We start from the raw sequence: 20,928 nt of genomic DNA on the forward strand, positions 1-20,928 counted from the left end.
TACTTATCACAAGCTAGCCGCCAATGCAGTACAGTCAGCAGCAGAAGTTGCTAAGCGGGCCAGGTGTTAAAAATGATCTTGACGCGACTTTATTGTTAGGGATCATCCATTAATTACATCACACGAATTTCTAGGTTTTTTTACCCCTCCTCCCCTCCTTATCACACTTGGTCACATTTTGCAAATCCGTCTCCACCTGGTGTGACGTCACATTTTAGGCAATTTTGTTTTCAACGAAATCGACAATACTAACTCGGCATTATTTTTTTAATAAAAAAATATTTTTGGTAAAAGAGATATTAGTAATTTTATAACACAAAACCCATTAGGAACGAAAATTACCTACTTCCAAAACCTCATTATTTAAATGTACAGCGAATAAAAAAATATAAATTAATTTTTGGTTAATGATGAATAGTGATGAAGTTAAAATGACGTCACAATGTTTGTAACTCCCCCTCCCCCATGTCACATTTTCTTGACCCCCTCCCACCCCCTAAACGTGTGACGTAATTAATGGATGACCCCTTAAGAGAATAAGAGCGTGTCAAGGTAATCAAAGTTTTTGAAAAACCCTTTGAACGTCAACAGACACGTGCGGCTACAGCTAGGGTTTCCAGATGGTCGGGACTTGGCGGGATTCTCCCGATTTTTAGCATGTGTTCCCGATTCCCGACAAAGTATAAACTGTCCCGAAAAACAGCTTCACGTCATAAAACAATAATTTCAAGTTCCGAACTGTCGTCGAGCTAGCGAGCTGACGTAGTGCCAATAATGTAAAATATCGTTGTTTTTAGTACAATTACTTAAATTTGTACATATTTTTTTCCCAACTTGAGTCCAAAAATCCCGAAAAATTGATTTTGTTTCCCGATAATAGCGCCTTTCGATCTGGCAACCCTAGCTACAGCCCAATATCAACCTTAGTGCATTCTGTCAAGTTTTACCATGACGCGCCACACACGACCGGCGTGCCGTTCAAAGGGTAAGTAAGTAAGTAAATACACTTTAAGGCCTGTGCACACCGGCTGCGTGTGCGTGACGTGCACGTGCGCGTGCGGCGTTGTAGTATACAGATCCTTATGAGAGACGGCACACCGCTTGCGTGACGTGTGCGTGTGCGGCTCCAACATTTTAGCGCACGCGCACGTCACGACATGCAAGCCGGTGTGGCTCGGCGTTTATTGCACCACAAAGAAAAATACAGTGTAAATAATGGTAGCAACAGGCGGTCTTATCGCTGTAAGCGATATCTTCCAAATAAAATGAGGGTTAAAATAGTATAAATAAATTTTGCTTGCGTGGCAATTTTCACGAATGTCTACATGAAGAGAAGACATACCGAGTCCATACCAATTTACCACAACCGGCACTGATGATTTTTTTCGTGTGTACTTCAAAACAACAACCTCTGCAGGACAACATATACAATGTACACAGGAACAATCGTAACTGTACATAGGTGGACCTTATTACAAAAGGCATAAGGTCCACCGATGTTCAGTTAACAGTGTGGGCGATGGTACCTATTGTAGACCAGTTGGTGTTCAGTACAAGACTTCGTAAACGGTGGCCTTCTTGTCGCCCGAGCCGGTCACTATGAACTTGTCGTCCGCTGATATATCACAACTGAGCACCGATGAAGACTCCTTTGACTGTGGACAAAAGTTAAATTTTATTATAATTATGTATAAATATTTAAATTAAAATCTTAAATTTGCATTGTTTTGCAAATTTAATGGATTATATTTATGAAGTCGTGGCAGTTATGTGTACCTGGAATATGAGTGGAATATGCTGGCGCCGTAAGATGTCACGCCATGCGTTGAGTAACTTATTCATGCCGTTAGACGCGAACCACTTTACTGATCTTAGGTTTAATTTCGTCACAAAAAAGTTTAGTATAAGGGGCAGGGGCAGGTACTGTGTTGGTTATACCTCGTCCGCCACGCGTTGAGCAGGTTGTCCTTGCCGGTGGACGCGAACCACTTGCCCTGGTGCGCGACGAGCACGACTCGTGTATCAGCTGGTAGCGGTCAAGTTTTACTGATCACTAGTAGGCCTTATGACCTCGCAATAGGGTTTATAAAGGGGCAGTTATAGCGTACCTGGAATATGCTTGCGCCGTAGGGCGTCCGCCACGCGTTGAGCAGGTTGTCCTTGCCGGTGGACGCGAACCACTTGCCCTGGTGCGCGAACTTGAGCGCGAGCACGCACGACTCGTGCAACAGTAGCTGGTAGCGGTCCGGCTTGCCCGCGTGAAGGACTTCTACGTGCGAGTTCTCCATGCCCACTGCTAACCACGATCCTGGAATTACAAAAGATAAAAAATGAAGGTGGTTCTTATATTATATGCTTAGGCCCACTTGCACCATTCTACTAACCCGAGTTTAATGGGTTAAACCTGGAGTTACCATAGTTACCAAGTACAATTTGACACTAAGTTAACGATTTAACCGCTTAACCCCGGGTTATTGGGATGATGCCAGTGGGCCTTAGTTATACATAGGTCACTAGATAAGTTTTGCAATAGACAAATAAGAAACAAAGAGGTACATGTTTTCCGGCCAATCATTGTCCAATTATGGAAATATAATCATAATCATACCACGAGATTTGAATAAATGATCTTCCGCACTACGATTATTTTCCTTTTCTGATGATAGTTCATCCTCCAAATAAATTATTAAAGCTAAATCAAGGTCGTCCATTTTCCCTCCTGGATACGTTTCGTTTGTCGTTTGTGGCTGACGGTGTATTATGACGCCGTGGAACGCTCCACATGTCGTCACCGTAAAGACGGCCGTCTTTTTGCGTCCGCTACATAACGGCACCGCTTTCCTATAAAACCAAAGCTATAAGTGATAAGTACCCGAGGGGCAGTAGCCGAGCGAGAAGATCTGGCTGTTGAAGTCGTGCTGGTGTAACTGGCGGCCCTCGCGGAGGTCCCACGAGCGGACGGTGTTGTCGAGCCCGCCGGTCCACAGGCGGGAACCGTCGCCGCTGATGTCGATGCAGGATGCGCCGTCTGTGTGCCCTGCAACCGATATATTTATTTTAGAAAATAAGTATTTGCATATCATCAGAATTAAGTTTTTTTTGTTGGTCACAGTACAGAATAAATAATAGTACTGCTGTAAAGAAAGGAAACTTCCTACAAAACCGAAGTTTGATAGCAGTTCAGGGTCGAATCATGCTATCCCTTTCTAATACATGACACTATCCCTTTCGGCTATATAGGGTTTTCAAAATTCAAGTGATTATCTTTACTGTGGTCGTGCACGCAAAAGGAATTCAAGTGGTGCCAACCCTAATAATTGCTCGGAGCAATGCAGAGCCGAGCGGAGCCGAGTTTGGCCGAAGCCAGGAGTTTCGCACCCCTGGTCACAAGCCTTCAACCAGTAATCGGTTACATTACAATAATCAATTTCCTAGTGGAATGTACAGGACGCCAGATTTTCCGTACATTTTACTACATACGTACGATTTATTGTACAGTCGCCATCAGATATATCGGAGCGGCCGAGGCGCTCACAAATATCTGAACACGCCTCTATTGTCAAGGCGTTAGAGCGCGTGTTCAGATATTGTGAACACCTTAGCCGCTCCGGTATATCTGATGGCGACTGTACAGAATACGCACCTTGAAATTGTCTAACTAAAGTCTGATTATGAAGGTCCCATACTGCGATATTGCCGTCTGAACAACAGCTGAAGCACACCTGTGAAAAACAATAGTACATTGTAGGAGAGGACGGAAAACCGCTAAAAGATGGACGAGTGAGTTCGAGGGCCGACACGTTAGTGGAGGCCCTCGAATAATACGAGTCCATCTTTAGCGTTTCCGGCCGAGGCATTACATAGTGCTTTTCACGACTACTGCGAGGAAATAAGAAAACATTTACATAACTATAAGTACTAGCCCGCGATTTCTCTGGTAGCAAATTACTAGCCACTGCCTGTACTGTCTCTTGAATTTCGGTAGGCGTCAGCTTAAGAATATCATTTTCTTCACTAGAAGAACTCATTTTTATAGCGAGCGTAGATACGCGTTTCTTATATTTTTTGGTCAAACACAATTTACACTATCCAATTCAGTAAGTATTTTCAGATCCCGCCTTTTTTACTTTTTTTACCACTTTAAGAGGCGTTTTTCTGTTAATTGCCTTCAAACCGACTCTAAAATTAGTAGCGTTTTTGCTAAAAAAACCATAAACAGCTACAAAAGTCAAAAACGCCTTAAGTGTGAACTGAATGGATAATTGTAAAAAAAAAATGAAGTGAATGGTTTTGTCATTTCTTTTTTTTTAAACAAGAAATTGGTTTCTATAAATAACCTAATTTTATTTTTGAAGGAAAAAGTTGCGCAAAAAAAAGACCTTTTATTGTTTTTTATGTTTTAAATGATACTCATTGCTGTAGCGAACTGTCACCAATGACAGATGATGATAACAATGAAACATTGTAGTAGTGGTGGTTCAGGTGCTATAGCTATTGCCTACTTTCCAGCTTGGTTTTAGACCATCTATTGCCACATTTCCGAACAGTGGCGTGAAAATAATTTAGTTTAATTCTTTAGGAAGGATCGCTAAGACAAAGTGTAATTTCATAGCACTTATTTCCTACTGTTTATGCGCCACACGCACACATTCACAACTCGAAAGAGAGAACTGAGGGGCTACCGCGAAAACCGAAATTCGTAAATTGTGGGGATCTTTCTCTTTTACTCCGATGAAGGCGTAATTAGAGTGACAGAGAAAAATGCCCGCAATTTGCGAACTTCGATTTTCGCGGTTATAGCCCTGAATCGCTCAAACCCGATATGTGAGTGTGTCGGCGTGTGAAATCGACCCTTTGGTTTAATGGGTGTTCCACACTCCTCTATTTTATCTAGGTACTATTCTCTGTGTTCTCTTGAGTATTCTTGAGTATAGAGAGAGCACATTTGATTGATTTTTTATTTTTATTAGAGGACACTCTTACACAGATTGACTAAGTCCCACAGTAAGCTCAAGAAAGCTTGTGTTGTGGGTACTCAGACAACGATATATACAATATATAAATACTTAAATACCTACATAGAAAGCAACCATGACTCAAGAACAAATATCTGTGTCATCACACAAATAAATGCCCTTACTGGGACTCGAACCCAGGGCCATCGGCTTCACAGGCAGGGTCGTCAAGTGGCAATAACCTTAGAGTCCGGACTGATGGCGAGCGCATAGCACGCGGGTGCGGAAGACGTCAGCTCGGCGCGCATGCGCGGTGTGGGGGAGCCCAGGTCCCATATTGACAGGTTGGACGCTTCGCCTCCCACTATTAGCGTGCGTCCGTCGGGGAGCAGTTTCACACTACGGATGTAGTTATCACGTTGCTGGAACAAAAAAAAACCATTTTCTTTAAATCTCTAATTTCATCTTTAATATTCTAGGAAAAAACATAATCGGCTGTCTAAAAGTAAAAGATGACCCTGGATTAAATATTGTAATGGAAAAATATTTAGATAACAAAATACTTCTATGAAGCCGGACGGGCGATTAAATCTGTGTCTCGAATAGTGTCGATGGACTGTCAAGTTGGCAGCGATTCCGTGTTGCCAGGGAGATAGGTCTGAATCCCTTCGAAACCAGTTCGATCGCCAACTAGTTCTTACCAAAATAATTATTATCATTCTCCATGAACGGGTAGGAATGTATAGATTGTCGAGTCTTCCTTTCCCTTTCTTAAAAATATCATACCGTGCTTGTCCAGCAGCGTTTACCACGCTCTGTTCTAATTTCCGTATTTAGAATTTCACGTCAGTTTTGTTAAATGCCTTGGGATTGTAACCCTGGCAACATCGAAGAGGAGGCACCGAGGGAGAATGATTCGGCCATTTTGGGACTTGGATTTTCTTCCCCGACCTAGCCGGGCTCGGCTTTATATTAAATAATTGGGACAACGTTCTCATCTTTGGTAAGTAATCTTACATTCGTTTGTGAAGACCGTGGAATTCGGAATCTGTTGTTGGATTATGCGATTATTGACGTGAACCGTTTATTTCAGCCTGCCCTCAGGTGTACCTTGAGGTTAACCCGTTTCCCGAAAGGGCGAACCAGGAGCGTCCTGGGCACTTCGGAGTTGATATTCGATCACTCATAAACCCCGGCAAGACGATTTTCCTCCGACAGGTAAGGCGTCGTTCATATACTTTTGTCAGAAATTGTATGGCGTGCCATGCGGCCACATAAAAGTATCCCGCGTAGCGCTGAATTCTATACTGTAACATAACCCCAAAGGGTTACGCATGGAAACCCTTGTTCCTATGTGAAACGGACTCTCACGTGGCACGGACCACAGATTCTTGGCGTGACCTGAGCCAGTGGAACTAATCCCGTACCCGGAATTTTCCAGGAGGTGTCTACTAGGGGCGCGGCCTTTGGTAGGCCAGATTCTGTGCCAGTCGACCTGTGCAGCTGGCCCCGCCAGAGTCGGAGCTATTGGAACCTCCGGCCATCTGGTCGAGAGAGAGAGCCGTCGACTGTCGCTACAGTGCAGCTAAGCCTTTCACTACTTTTTCCTAAACTGCGATTTTGGACTATTCACCTTTTAGTATTAACTATCCAATAGCGCAATCGACCAAGTATCACCAACAATAATTAAAACCCGGTTAGATAAATATAAATTTAGTTTACTATCAATAAGTCGTTAAGTAGTGTTTAAGCTCAAAAGTGTAAACTTAACCAGGTCGGCAATTAAATTGTACCTGTCCACTATCGGGTTGTTTGTTTTATCCCCTTCAGGACCCTTAGTTTAAAAACAAAGTATTACAATATGTCTCAAAACATTTACACATACTCACATACTTTTCTTTCCATATATGCGTATCTGGTTTCATTAATGACAGTCATCGCAACAATCAGGCGATACTTTACGGAAATCCATATCCATAGTAAGTTTAACGGGTTAGCACTGAAGTAATATTTTGGTTTTCAGTCATCGCAACACCTCGGCGTAAGGTAAAACGGGGACAATTCGCACGCCGCGGGACAAACCCGGACAAACTTTTTAGTCTGTTGGACTAGTCTTTAAAGGTAGAAGCTTTAGATCAACTCACCAAACAATCTAACTGCGACAGTGGCTCCAAGGTATTAGGCGACCCCGGATTCGATATGTCCCACAGCTTCACGCATCCCTTTCCGCCCGTATAGGCGTGTCTCGTTCCATTATTCACGGACAACGCCACGGCGCATACGACTTCGCCGTGGGGTAGTACGGCGACTTGTCGCGCGCCGCGGGGGATGCCGGGGCCTACGAGCGCGTCTGCGGGGAAGGGGACAGGCTGGAGCGGCCCGCCGCATGTATGGTATGAGTATGCCCTGGAAAACAGAAGCGTCGTTAATTGATGTCAGATTTTAAGAGTCTATAGGTCACCAGACCCATACCAAACAATACGAGTCTTCTAAAACTGGAAAAAGGTTTTCAATTTATAGAACTTATTATTTTTATAACATTGCCAAGAGTTCAAGCTCAAGAGTTAATGTTCTCGTATAGGCCCCGTGTATGAACTATAGGAGGCAGCATAAGGAGCCGTCAAATTTTTGGCGCGAGGCGTTAATGTGTCGTTCAGGCTTCCGATGTAGCCCACAAGATGGCAGAACCTACTATGCACAAGGAAACGTACCGACGAGAACGGTAGATGATAGCACATGCTTTGGCAATGTACATGTGCACATATGTTTCCGATTCAGGCCACAAGATGGCAGACCCTCCAACGCGCACGGTCCCTATCAAGTGTGTACGCCGCGGCTGCCGGCCACCAGAGACCAACAATCACGCACAGTACACTAAGAAAGCACGCGATCACAGTCGCGATACGGCCCACATTGCCGCCACCGTATTCCCCCGTATATTATGCTAATGTGTGCGTGGCAGCGCGTGCGTACACGGCGCCCGGCGCGCACGCACACATTCAACCCGGCAGCGGCACATTTCTATGAAGATTCACTACTGTTCTTGTACTGTGACTCACGGCTTGTGCGGCGGCTGGCCGTTGGTGCGCGCGTGGTCGAGGTGCGGCGGGCGGTAGGCGGCCAGCGGCGGGAACCCGTAGCGGCCCGTCGGCGTCGCCGCCCGCGCCGGCTTGCCGCCCGGCGTGCCCGGCTTCTCCTGCCGTCAGAAATAAATGTTGTTAATACTGCCCTGCTAAGCCAAATATCGCTATCTCAAAAGAAAATTCATTGCTAACTTAGGCACTGGTCCCACCGCGAGCTAGTAAGCTATGAGCTATCGGCTATAAACACGAACAAAAGATAAGCACTTCCGTGTAAATAAAAGAGACACGGCGATATTTATAGCTCACCGCTGGGCGAGTAACTATAAATATCGCCGTGTCTCTTTTATTTACACGGGAGTGCTTATCTTTTGTTCGTGTTTATAGCCGATAGCTCATAGCTTACTAGTGGCTCTGTGAGCTGTAGACCTCGCGAGCTGAGCTTAAAACTGAGTAAATGTATGGCTTCGTTGTTTAGAAGAATTTAGAGAATCTAATTTGACAATTAAAACCTTAACTATCGAACCTGCTTACAAAATTCGGGAATTGGTTTAGAAATGCCCAGTAGAGTAGAACAGATGGACATACGAAACAATTTTTGGCTAACACGCCAATTCAAACGTACACTGATATCAGAATGACGTCTAACTGATGTCATTTAGTTATCGTGCATTTCGCTGGTTCTTGTCCGTACATGTATTGGCGCAAGCGAGACGCACGATGACTACTAAATAACATGATAAAAATATCATTCCGATGTCAGTGAGCGTGTACACTTGCCTTAGGGCCGGCTTACATATTGATTAGTGTTTAGAATGAGTTCATACATTTGCTACTAAACTTAAGTACAATCTCGGTCGATTGATGTACGAAATGACATTGATATGTTACAGATTTCAATTGTTTGGTTGAGTTAAATGTAATGCCCGTGTTACAACAACGCTATATGCTACATTTAATTACTTTTTAAACAAAAAAAAAAAAACAAAAAAGAAAACAAAAAAAAATTTTTTTTTTGAAAATTAACTATGCCATTTAGTTCTTATAAACGTACTTAACTATACCCCGAAGTTAACGGAATTCAATAAAAACACGGTGTATAGTAAATTAAAGAAAAACAATACGAAATTTATGTGTAAAAAAATACAAAAAGTTATAATATCCCAGCATACAATTACTGGGGATCGAACCCAGACCCTCTGTGCAAACAGAAAAAGCGAACGTTTACAAACTGAGCCAAATAGTTCTTAGATGGGTTGACGAAATTTAGCTACTCCTTCTCAAATTAAAATTAGTTAAAATTAAATATCTAAATACCGCCTAAACCAGCGATAATTTTTTTCTGCATTTTTTGCTATTAACTCTGTAAACATGTTTCAAAAAGAAAATAGGCTTATGATATCGATACGACTATTTGTTTAGGCGCCAGGTATCACGACTCCGCCATTTTTAAAAAATTCCAAAAACCGGATTGACAAAAAAATTTTATTTAGTCATAAAATTCGGTCACAAAATTTCACGAGAATCGGTTAAGAATTGCGACCTGTAGAGGAGAACATCCGGACATACGAAAGCAAAATGCCCGAGTCAAAACGTAGACCTTCGCTTCGCTTCGGTCAACTAGCTCGCGGTGGGACCAGTGCCTTATACTTTAATTTCTATAACTGAGAATTCCATTTTCATTATCATTTGTTTTTGAGATAGCGCTATTCGGCTTAGGATAGAGCCATTCTCAAAGTGTGCTCCGCGGACCCCTAGGGCACGCAAAGCCTCTGTGGGGGTCCGCGAAAATAAATCAATAATCAACTCTCCTATATCTATGGGCCACAGTTAATTCGACGATTTTTTTTTAGTTGGGGCTCCGTCATATATTTTGCTTTCCAAAAGGGATCCGTCGCCAAAAAAGTTTGAAAACCGCTCAAGTAGAGTAGATAGTTCACATAGTTCGTAAAAATTACGAAATAAATAAAAAAAAACTAGTTTTCATGCCGATCCGATTATCAAACCTTCTTACTGATACGCAGCAATATCGCTGTCGCCGAAGCCACGGAGGTATACTAAATTGTGACAAAATCAGATAATCTCCTTCCAACTTTGCCGGGTCAATTATTGTGACCGAAGTCGAATTCCCGGACTCCTTTCGAAGGAGTATTCCCACTTGTCTCCGCCCTACAGTTCGTTTTTTTAGCATTAGAAATAAGGTAAACAATCTTGATGTGTCTTTTAATTGAAAAACACTTTATAAAAATAAGTTACGGCAAATATGTAACAATTATGAATCTAATACGATCATTTATATTATTCTGCGTTCATAAGTATTAGTTTTTGATTTTTAAAAAGCGTTTTTCAATTAAAAGACATGTCAAGTCAAGATCTCTTACCTTCTTGTAAGTTCTTTCTAATGCTAAAATACGAACTATACGTGCCTGCCGCCATACAAACAACACTCCTAACTATACATCGATAGACCTTATTACAAAAGACATAAAGTCCATCGACGTAATGTTAACAGGCGAGAACAAATCGGAATACACATGACATGGAACCTGGAATGTTGCAATATGAGACAGAGGTAGATGGGTGATTCAACTTTTTCTTGTCACTATTGCCATGTTTACGGTCTCCTGGGTAACTCTTAAAATACTAGTTTTTTGGTATTTAAATGAACCAAACTTGATTTTTTTTGTACTTATAAGGTCTTTCCATTATGGGACATCTACTAAGCACGTTTGTAGAACATGGTACAGCAGCTCTTCTAAGAAACTATGCAACTATTGTCTCCTGGCTGATAGGACAGAATAACAACAAGAAATAGTTGATCGGCCCAGAGCGGCTACCGCGAAAACCGAAATTCGCAAATTGCGGGGTTCTTTCTCTTTTACTCCAATGAAGGCGGAATTAGAGTGACAGTAGAATCCCCGCAATTTGTGAACTTCGATTTTCGCGGTTATAGCACAGATACGTACGTCCTTGGAGCTCTTGGGCGTGGAGCGGCTGGAAGAAGAGCCCCGGGAGGGCGGGCGCGGGCCGTTGTCGGCGCGCTCCGCCTCGGCGCGCGCGCTGGGCGACCCGCGCTCCTCCTGCACATAGCCCATCTTTATACAGGTTGTTTGGTACATCGTTTGCCAAATTAAAACGGCAGAGAGGTTGAGTCATTTGCTATCTACTCATGCCTAGAAAAACAAAATTGGCCATGGTTTTTTTTACTACTACGCAAGTAAAAATTTGAAATTTACGAAAAATTGTCATAGAAGTGAAAAAAAATTTTTGCTCCATTTTAAAAATTTCTAGGCCTGAGAAGATAGCAAATGACTCAACATATCTGCCGTTTTAATTTGGCAAACGATGTACCAAACACCCTGTATTATCCTTTCAATACTAATGTGCATCTGCATTATTCATATCATACCGACAACAGTTCAGCATTTTAGATACAGTCAGCAGCAGAAATTGCTAAGCGGGCGAGGTGTTCAAAAAGATATTGACGGGACTTTTTCCATTTATTTATTTTTCTTCTTAGGCTAGGTCATTTACAACATGAATATAAAAGTTAAATATAAAAACACATAAAAAACAACAAAAAATAAGTATAAACACATTATAAAAAACCTAACCTAGGGTGCCGCCAGCAACAGGGCAGGGCCCAAGCTGCCGGTGGTCAGGGCCGCAGAGAGAGGAACCGGCGGACTATCCGCGCCGTATCCAAGATCACCGCCTTCTGCATCTGACCCTTGATCCAACCACCTAGCGAGAGTCTCTCAAGATGTTGGTCGCGACTCTTCGCTATTAGACCGTTCACTGAAACGACTATCGGAACAATGATCGTCGAATCAACATTATTGACGGGACTTTATTGTTAAGAGAATAAGCGCGTGTCAAGGTAATTTTGAACACCGCGCCCGCTTAGCAACCTCTGCCGCTGACTGTAGGTAAAATTAAAATGCATCTATATTAAGTATCAAGGCTTACTTAGCGTTGGTAAGGCGATACAATATAGCACGACTTTTTCTTGGCCCGACATCCCCATACAATGGGGTTGGCCGGTCGAAATATTTAACAAATGGCGCCAGCATAGTCAATCCCTAGAATTGTGTCAAATTCTTGTTATTCGTTTTGAAATTTCATTACCTGGATTCCAGCCGAATCTCATAAAACAAAACTAGAGACAGGGGCAAGCTATGATGGCGCCATCTATGCAAATCTTTGATAGTTGCCGATGCCGACCCCGCTGGTCAGTAAGGGCCACCCCACATTTGCGTCTTTCGAGCGTCGGCGTCTGGTCAGCGCTATGGAAAATGACGTCGCTGCGCAGTTGCGTCGACGTTGCATCGAGCAGCGGCCATAGAGTTGTAGACGCCGACACTCAAAAGACGCTAAATGTGTGGTGGCCCTAATTGGTAGTATCCGGACACAATTTTATGACCTAATAGTAGCAGAACGTATAAATTATTAAAAAAGAATAGTCTTCAAAGCGTGCAAAATAATGCACATAAAGGTTGACTTTGCAATTGTCAGGCGGAAAACATGGAAGTAAAAAAAAAACATCTCCCGATTTACCTCATTGGCTACATCAACAACTAAGTCCTGATCACTTTTCTCCGCGTCACTGTCCTATAACAAGTAAATTAAACGTTAAACATATAACTACATAAACAGTTTTTGTCAGAAAGAATCAAAGCCATATAAAATTTTAAAATATTTTAGCGAAAAAAATACGTGCCAACGATAAACTAAGACGAAAACTCAAAATTTAATCTGAAAAGCTTTGAGCGTTACAAGCCAATTTTTTTTTACAATGACTGCAAGTATGCACAAAAAGAAACACCATTATTGTTGTAAAATCGAGCTGTATTATATTTTCGCCGTGCAAACAACTGAACAAGCTTGAATAGTCCGTTTAAAATTACCTGATGTGTAACCATTTTTGTTGCTTATTGTAATAAATTGTATTATCTGTATCTTCGTGCCACTTACAGCTTGGCAAAAATGAGTAGAAATGAAAAAGTGGCAACACTGTAGTCTCGTCCCGTTCTCTTATATAAATTGATTTGAAAGGGACGACACTACAGTGTTGCCACTTTTTAATTTCTACTCTTTTTTGCCAGGCTGTACAATACATTTTTGCTAAGGAAATTTGAATCTGCTCCTATTATTCACTGGGATGAAATTATTTTGTTAAAATGCTGAAATTATTTAATGAGACAAATGAAATGTTACTTGTTCGTTTTCACTGACCGAGCGTTAGCTAAGATCTCCGTTTCAGCTTTGGCATAAAAGCTTTTGTATGTACGGATGTTCTCCTCTGCAAGTCCATTTCTCAACCAATTCTTGTGAAATTTTGTAAGCAAGTTACATAGACTTTTTGCGGTTTAATTTTTTGGAAAATATTAAACATGGTGGAAACTGGTATAAAGAACTTAAGTTGCAATAGAGTCTATGGCACTTAACACCATTTTGAGTTCGTTGTGATAATGAGTCAACGAAGTTTTTTTTTTACATCGCGAGGTCTCACAGAACCACTATAGTTCGTTTTTTTAGCATTAGAAATAAGGTAAACAATCTTGATGAGTCTTTTAATTGAAAAATACATTTTAAAAATAAGTTACGGTAAATATGTATTATCATGCCGCGATCAGAAAGGGATTAGAAATAACAGATTTCCATACACTTACGTCAAAATCAATATGGATTGACAGCTATCTCAATCCCTTTTTAATTGCGATTCAGTAATAACAATTATGAATCTAATACAATTATTTATATTCTTCTGCTTTCATAATTAATAGTTACTTACTGATTTTTAAAAAGCGTTTTTCAATTAAAAGCTCTAAGTATAATACTTTACTTTTTTTCAAGTTTTTTCTAATGCTAAAAAAACGAACTATAGTGTAGGTAGGTTCAGATTCCATTGAACATAATGTATACTGTAATGTACATTTAGGGGCAAGACACGAGGCTATTGACTGACGGTCACACGGCAGGCAACTAAGAACGGACGGTATAAAAGACACGACATACACTAGAGAGACTGACATGATGTACCTTCTCCTCCTTCCGTCGCTTCGTGTCGAGCGCTTCCGGCTCGGCCGGCGAGCGCGGGCGGTACTTCTGTTCGCGTTCGTGCGGGGACACGGAGTGTCGCTGGGGAATTTAAGTTCGTACGTTATGGTACTCAATTGTAGAAGGTTTGTTCGCGTTCGTGCGGGGACACGGAATGTCGCTGGGGAATTTAAGTTCGTACGTTATAGTAATCAATTGTAGAAGGTTTGTTCGCGTTCGTGCGGGGACACGGAATGTCGCTGGGGAATTTAAGTTCGTATGTTATAGTACTCAATTGTAGAAGATTTGTTCGCGTTCATGCGGGGACACGGAGTGTCGCTGGTGAATTTAAGTTCGTATGTTATAGTACTCAATTGTAGAAGACTTTCTATGTCTATAATAAGTGCACCAATATTCTGTTAGTAAGCGACCAGTTTCTAGCCGTACGATTAAATAAATAGATAGAACATTTTCTTTTGTCTATGAGTAATGTTGGTGTATAGTTTACTCTAGTTGGTTGTTTTATTGTAATTATGTACTCCAAATGCTCTTACATCAGTCATGGTGCTGCAGCCAAAAATTGGCATAATAAGTTCCTACCCATGTACGAGTCTGGTCTTATATGTATTTAAATGAATTGAAAACAAACAAGATAATAACAATATTTTACTATCGGCTATATTTTATGGTATGTATTATTTAATTAGCTGAACGACTTAGTCGATTGGATATACGTGTTTGCTTTCCTTTAGAGTATGAAAAGACATAGCGTTTTAGTAATTATCGACCATCTACATATTGAAAAAAAAATGGTGCTTTCGACTGCACAGTACTTCAGAATTTACCCTTGGCAGCACCCTGGAGTCGAGCAGGCGGTCGTTCTCGCGCGGCCCCGCTAAGAGTGGCGGCGCGCCCGGCAGCACAGGGGGCTTTATGTCCGCCGGCGGCGGAAGCTCCACCTACGGCACAAATTACGAGTTAAGTATATTAGAAAAAAACTGCTGGCAAGGCAAGGGATTTCTGTGAAAAATAATTATTTTTGTTTTTGTATGTCGAAGTAGGTACAGTCAACAACAGAGCTATGAATACAGGCAAAGTGTCAAAAATATGTATACAGGACTTTATTGCCTTTATTGACTATATTTTTGGCACTTTGCCTGTATTCATAGCTCTGTTGTTGACTGTACCTGTAAGCGGGTAAGAAGCGAAACCTGTCACTTCATAAACTAAAAGTGAACAGGTTAATTTTGCGAACCCGAGCCTCCGAAACAGTAGCCGAGGGTACAACCTGGATAAAAGCTAAGAAGGAAATCTAAATTGCACATCGCCATTTCGTTTTTCAAATTTGGGTGCCCTGAAAACCAGCGCAGTGTCTTACAGACACTGCTTATGCTGAGCGACATACTATATTTGGTGTACGTTTCTTTATTTCACTTGATGTTGTACCTAATGTATGTTTTCCGCCAAAAAAATATTTTCTATTTCTGATGATGTAGAAGATGAAAATATTTATCGAGGGCTATAATTATAAGGACCGTGTGTAAACTTTAGAGGACAGCACAGGAGTGTAATGTTTATTAGCGTTACACTCCTTCAAGTTTAAGCTTCTCATGGCAGACCGTCCAACGCGCGCATGAAATTAGGCAAATGCGGCTTATTATCAACCGATTCTCGAGAAATATTAGAAACTATAGGTCTATACCAAAATTAATTTGTAGCTACTAGCTAAGTTTCTCATCTGTTTATTTTAAGACTGTTTGTTTCTAAATAAAACAATAAAAAAAGTCAAATTTTGTGCTTTTAGATTTTTTTTTTGAATTGGCGGAGCCACGGGAGTCGTCGATATTTACAGGTCACAGAGGCACTAGTCCGTAACAGTAAGCAGTACCTTATGCTGCGGCGGCTGGTGCGGCGGCGGCGCGGCGCCCGGGAAGGCCAGCAGGCCGGCGCCCAGCAGCCCCGCGCCCGCGCCGTGCGGCAGCCCCGCGCCCGCGTGCATCTGCTGCTGAAAACAAACATTACTTCAGACCACAGGGCGCCATACAACGCCATACATCAAATACCTATCATTTGCGATTATATGTGTGCGCGGCACGTCTGTACACGCGTCATTGTGTATGAGTGGGTAAGGCCGGAGCCCCACTGCCGCGCACGCTACATCCACGGCCCACGTTTTAATACAAACCGTGGGCAAGCCCACGAAAATTTGTATGGGAACGTGGGTCGTGTACATAGCGTGCGCAGCAGTGGGGCTCCGACCTAAGTCGCTTTACTGAGAGAACGCCAGAAGTCCGCCAGATTCATGTCGCGGCCAGTCGCGGGGCGAGGTAATGCGAGTCGGGGCGGGGCGGTGCGTGGCCGTTCTGTATGATAATACTATTACTTATTCTGTGCTTCAGACTAGCCGAGCCGAGCCACAAAGAGGATTTATTCGAATTCGGTCGATCGAATTATTAGGCCTTATTCGAATATGCTCGGTGCGAGCGAGACGGAATCGGAGCCAGAGTTAAATTTCATTGATTTTGGGTTTAAAAAATACAGGTCTGCTGTTTCAAAATAACTGTGAAGAAAACTAAACTCTCATGGCTAAGTGCAGGACAGAAGACAAACATAACATGAGAAGTAAATTGTTAATCATGCGAATATACGTAAAACATTTCTAGGCAAAGTCCGGACAATAAATACAAGTATTCGAGTATGAATTAATAAAACAATATACCTATGTATACTTCATAACATAACTTTTTATAAAATTATTACCTAATACTTGTTTTACCTGTAAATAGTCTGATTGTCTTGTCCAAAATGTGGGAACTCTAATCTAGCTGACCACGAAAACTCGTAAATAAGTACGAATTATTCTCAAGACTGAAACCTACTTACCCTAAACCTAAAACTTCTATGAATTGATGACGTATAAATAACACTTGCACTGCATGGGCTATCAAAATCGCTGCAGGCTTTTCTTGGTCTAACTCTAAAACCATTTATTGTCTTGTTGGAAATTTTATCAAAAAAGATATTCCTTATGTATAAACCTATGAAATGTTAATAACACAACACAGTACTACAGAGGAAGAGATATAGATTCTACCATAAAGTTAGCTGGGGCAAGTACCCCCATAAGACAAGTATGGCTAGAAATACAAGAAGGAGGGTAAAGCATCACAGACATTTCAATCTGTGATTGCACTTTCCGGGGGTGCAAAATGTGCATGGTATGATGGTAGAACTGCAAACTGTATCTAACGTCTTATACCCACCTTGTATTTCTAGAGAAAGAATTTTCCATACTGCTGAAATGCTAAATAAGCACGATTATAGACCGACCGCTTAAAGGAGTCCTCGCCTGCGCGGTACGGGGGCGACGGGGAAGGACGACTAAGGGTGGCGGGCGGGGTAGTCGTCGTACCCCGTCGCCCCCGTACCACGCAGGCGAGGACTCCTTTAAGCGGTCGGTCTATAGAATAGAACAAAATGAGCAACACAAAAAGTGCAGTGCAGTGATTAAACAAACTCCACTAGTGAACAATGAAATAAAGGTTAATCACAAAATACATGTACCAGAGATGATCTGAACTTACAAGAAGCTGTTGTAGACCTTGTTGTTGCTGTTGCTGTGAAATGTTAACAAGTAATGCTCAGTGTCTATGAATCTAGCACATTTTTGAATGTCCCTCCCAAGTTGGGCACAGAATAAATAATAGTACTACCATACAGAAAGGACACTTCCTACAAACCTGGAGTTTGACAGCGGTTCAGGGTCGAATCATGCTATCCCTTTCTAATATATGGCACTATACCTTTCGGCTATTTAGGGTTGTCAAAATTCAAGTGATTATCTTATCTGTGGTCGTGCACGCAAATGGAAGTCAAGTGGTGCCAACCCTAATAATTGCTCAAAGCAATGCTGAGCCGAGTTTGACCGAAGTGAGGAGTGTCTCCCCACTGACATGGGCGGGCACTTTCCTGCAATTTTATTTGCAGCATTCAAATGTTAAAGCAAAGGTTTTTATAAATGTTTGATATCAATTGTTATACCTACAATATTAATCATATTTTAAGCATATGGTTTAGTGCAATTGATGCTTATAAATAATTAATGTACAAAACATTAAACTAACAAGTAATTGTACTCAGTCAATTATTTTATGAAGCTTAAATCTTTGTCAAAAGTTATGAAAGCAAAAAATCATAATTGTATAAAAAATTATAAAGTGTTATAATATAACACTGGTTGTTATTTTTTTTATTCCATATTAGAGATTTGGAATTCAATGTTACTTTGCATGAAACCTACTTCCGGAAGAGCTCTATGGTGTATGGAATTAAAAAAATACAACATACCCCAATAATAGCGTTAAGTTCAGACATAGTGACCTGCTTGGCTCTCTCGACGGCTGAAGCCACTTGTTGCTGGTGCTCCTGAGCCAAGAATGGTGCCACCTGGCTTATTATAGCACTTAATCTCTTTGCTATCTCCGTCTTGAACAAAAATGAAACAATGTATTTTAAAGCTGCGATTATCTGTATTTATAAAAAACTATATTAATTTTCTTTATATGTATAGAAAAGAGTTTGTTGAGTAAAAGAAATTGTACGAATATTAATAACAATGCAATTAATTTAGCATATATACAGGTATATGCTATGATGATGTGAGTGTTACACTTAGAGCATTTAATAACTGGAGTCACCTTTAAGAGCTTGAGTTCATCCTCCCCTCTTGTTCGAGGTCTCCTCTGGCTCCGTGTACAGCCTCTTGGGTACCAATCCGTTACAAATGTTACAATCTTACTCCATTTCTCTTGCCTGTCTCTGGGAGGCATCTGGGAGAATGAACTCAAACTCATAGCGGGCCCGAACTGGAGAAGAGTGGCCCACGACAGACCTCAATGGAAAGAGCTAGAGGAGGCCTTTGCCAAGCGATACACTGAGCTTAGAGACATACTCTAACTCAGAACAAAGGGGCTAGATAGATAGATAGATCTTTAAGAGCTTACCCCTCTGCCGAAAACCTTGCACAATTGTGCAAACTTTTGTATGACTGACGTTTATCTGACATGGCTATTTGTATGTTATGTACAAATCATGTAGAAATAGCCATACATTATACGTGCTCCTGCCCCGCAAAAATCGGCAGACTATTTTGTACAGAAAATGACAGCCAAGGCATCTCCAGTTAGTAAATGCTCTAAGGTGCTACATATAGTTCGTTTTTTTAGCATTAGAAAGAACTTGCAAGAAGGTAAGCGATCTTGACATGTCTTTTAATTGAAATATGCCTTTTAAAAATCAGTAACTATTACTTATGAAAGCAGAAGAATATAAATGGTCGTATTAGATTCATAATTGTTACATATTTGCTGTGATTTATTTTTTAAACATGTTTTTCAATAAAACGACACATCAAGATTGTTTACCTTATTTCTAATGCTAAAAAAACGAAGTATAGTTCTATAAAACTTAAAACTAATAACATACAGTCAGACATACCTGTTTATGCATTTCTACATTAAGGCCATAGGACATTTCATAATACTGAAAGAAAAACAATTATTATCAGTATAAAAGATCATGTAAATATGTACATTATATTGTAATTGTTTGTAAAAACAAATGTTTACCATAACATAATGCCTCTGCATTTCTGTCTTCTCACTAGCTAGCTTTTCACATTCTAATTTCAAACTGAAAATGAGAAAAAATATTAAGAAATGAATGTATTTAATGCACCATGTTTACAGTCTGTATCTATTGAGTAAATATTCCGTTACTAACTTCTGCCTGCGACTTTGTCTGCATGGAATGAAGATGTTGACAAAAACTACTCTATGTCCTTTCTCGGCGCCTAAACTATCTATCTTTCATACAATATTTTGACCAAATCAGTTCAGCGGTTTAAGCATGAAGAGGTAACAGACCGTCACACTTTCACATGAAAATACCTATTTGTATGGAATGTATATTTTGCAAATTATAAAATATATACACTGAATATACGAAAACAGTTATCAGCAAGCAGGTAATTAACACTTAAGAGGATACTAATTAATTACTGATACAGTGGTAGTTGTTTCACAATATTTTGTTATAAATGGATTTATGTCTGAGATTGTTGTTTATTTCTTCTTTTTACCAGCTTTGGCACTACTTACCTATGATATTGAGCTTGTAAAAAGTTAAATTCTTCTTTTATACGTTCTAAAGTATCAGCTACTGTGAACTTAATAGGGCCTGATGAAGGTGGTGGTCCCTGCAAAAGAAAAACATGAACAATAATAAATTCGTCAAATTCTCCAAATAAGTGGCAGAAGCAAAGTGACATACATGATAGTAAACAAACATAAAGCATCATAAAGGTAGAAAATAACACAAACCCTTACCGCGGCAGCCGGGTGCCGCGTCGGCGCTGGATACATGTTGACAACAAAAACTGCTCCGACTTTCGATCAAATGAAACTATGTTTCGATTTAAATAAAGTAAGCACTAATGGCACCATTTCATTCAATATTTTCCACCACTGCTATAACTCAATGAAAACAAGAGAAACACTCGGCGCTACTAACGATGATATGCACAAACTTTGCTCCAAAACTTTTGAAATATCGGTCATTATCTTAGGAAATAAAACTTTAAGTTATCTTTACTAAAATCCCTATAAAATATAGGCATTAAAATCTCATTTTCGTAACTAGTTCATAATAAAAGCAACAGACAGTTTGCTAAAATTTTAACCCATAAATCCACGCCGTAATTTTTATTCGGCTGTCAATTTGTCATTCATCATTCATCCAAACGAAGCCCGTCGTACGTTACGTTTCGTTCGTTTACTTATTTGTTGTAACGATGA

The 20,928-nt window shown here is 40.8% G+C and overlaps 1 protein-coding gene and 1 long non-coding RNA gene across 15 annotated transcripts; one reads left to right on the forward strand and one right to left on the reverse strand.

Annotated features, from left to right (window-relative positions):
* Positions 1 to 1,208: 1,208 nt before the first annotated feature.
* LOC134669557 (protein groucho-like) lies at positions 1,209 to 20,858 on the reverse strand. 14 transcript variants are annotated; one of them, XM_063527180.1, is made up of 18 exons: positions 20,461 to 20,858; positions 20,233 to 20,330; positions 19,702 to 19,765; positions 19,571 to 19,615; positions 18,422 to 18,559; positions 17,659 to 17,691; positions 15,963 to 16,079; positions 14,920 to 15,033; positions 14,069 to 14,176; positions 12,593 to 12,646; positions 11,002 to 11,115; positions 8,015 to 8,151; positions 7,100 to 7,361; positions 5,198 to 5,377; positions 3,644 to 3,722; positions 2,873 to 3,037; positions 2,109 to 2,308; positions 1,209 to 1,655 (listed from the first exon to the last, which is right to left on the reverse strand). In XM_063527180.1, exons 1-18 carry the CDS (start codon positions 20,494 to 20,496, stop codon positions 1,548 to 1,550), a joined length of 2,052 nt encoding a protein of 683 aa, XP_063383250.1. In that variant the 5' UTR covers positions 20,497 to 20,858; the 3' UTR covers positions 1,209 to 1,547. The 14 variants fall into 14 exon arrangements, with proteins under 14 accessions (XP_063383250.1, XP_063383239.1, XP_063383246.1 ...); XM_063527169.1 differs by having other exon boundaries at positions 14,054 to 14,176; XM_063527176.1 differs by having other exon boundaries at positions 14,054 to 14,176; positions 15,963 to 16,076; positions 18,455 to 18,559; positions 20,455 to 20,858.
* On the forward strand, positions 5,493 to 6,758 carry LOC134669230 (uncharacterized). Its single transcript, XR_010098878.1, has 2 exons — positions 5,493 to 6,173; positions 6,397 to 6,758. It is a non-coding gene; the product is annotated as an uncharacterized LOC134669230 (long non-coding RNA).
* Positions 20,859 to 20,928: the final 70 nt, after the last annotated feature.

Source organism: Cydia fagiglandana, chromosome 12 (assembly GCF_963556715.1).
Source record: "Cydia fagiglandana chromosome 12, ilCydFagi1.1, whole genome shotgun sequence".
In the NCBI taxonomy this organism is placed as follows: domain Eukaryota; kingdom Metazoa; phylum Arthropoda; class Insecta; order Lepidoptera; family Tortricidae; genus Cydia; species Cydia fagiglandana.

What these genes read in the sequence shown, in the direction of transcription:
- LOC134669557 (XM_063527167.1), bottom strand. Translation starts at nt 20,496, where the DNA reads ATGTATCCAGCGCCGACGCGGCACCCGGCTGCCGCGGTAAGG. An exon ending in TGCAGAGGCATTATGTTATG is followed by an intron (nt 19,616 to 19,701) that starts GTAAACATTTGT and finishes TTTTTCTTTCAG; the next exon opens with TATTATGAAATGTCCTATGG. An exon ending in CGCCCAAGAGCTCCAAGGAC is followed by an intron (nt 8,152 to 11,001) that starts GTACGTATCTGT and finishes TTCTGACGGCAG; the next exon opens with GAGAAGCCGGGCACGCCGGG.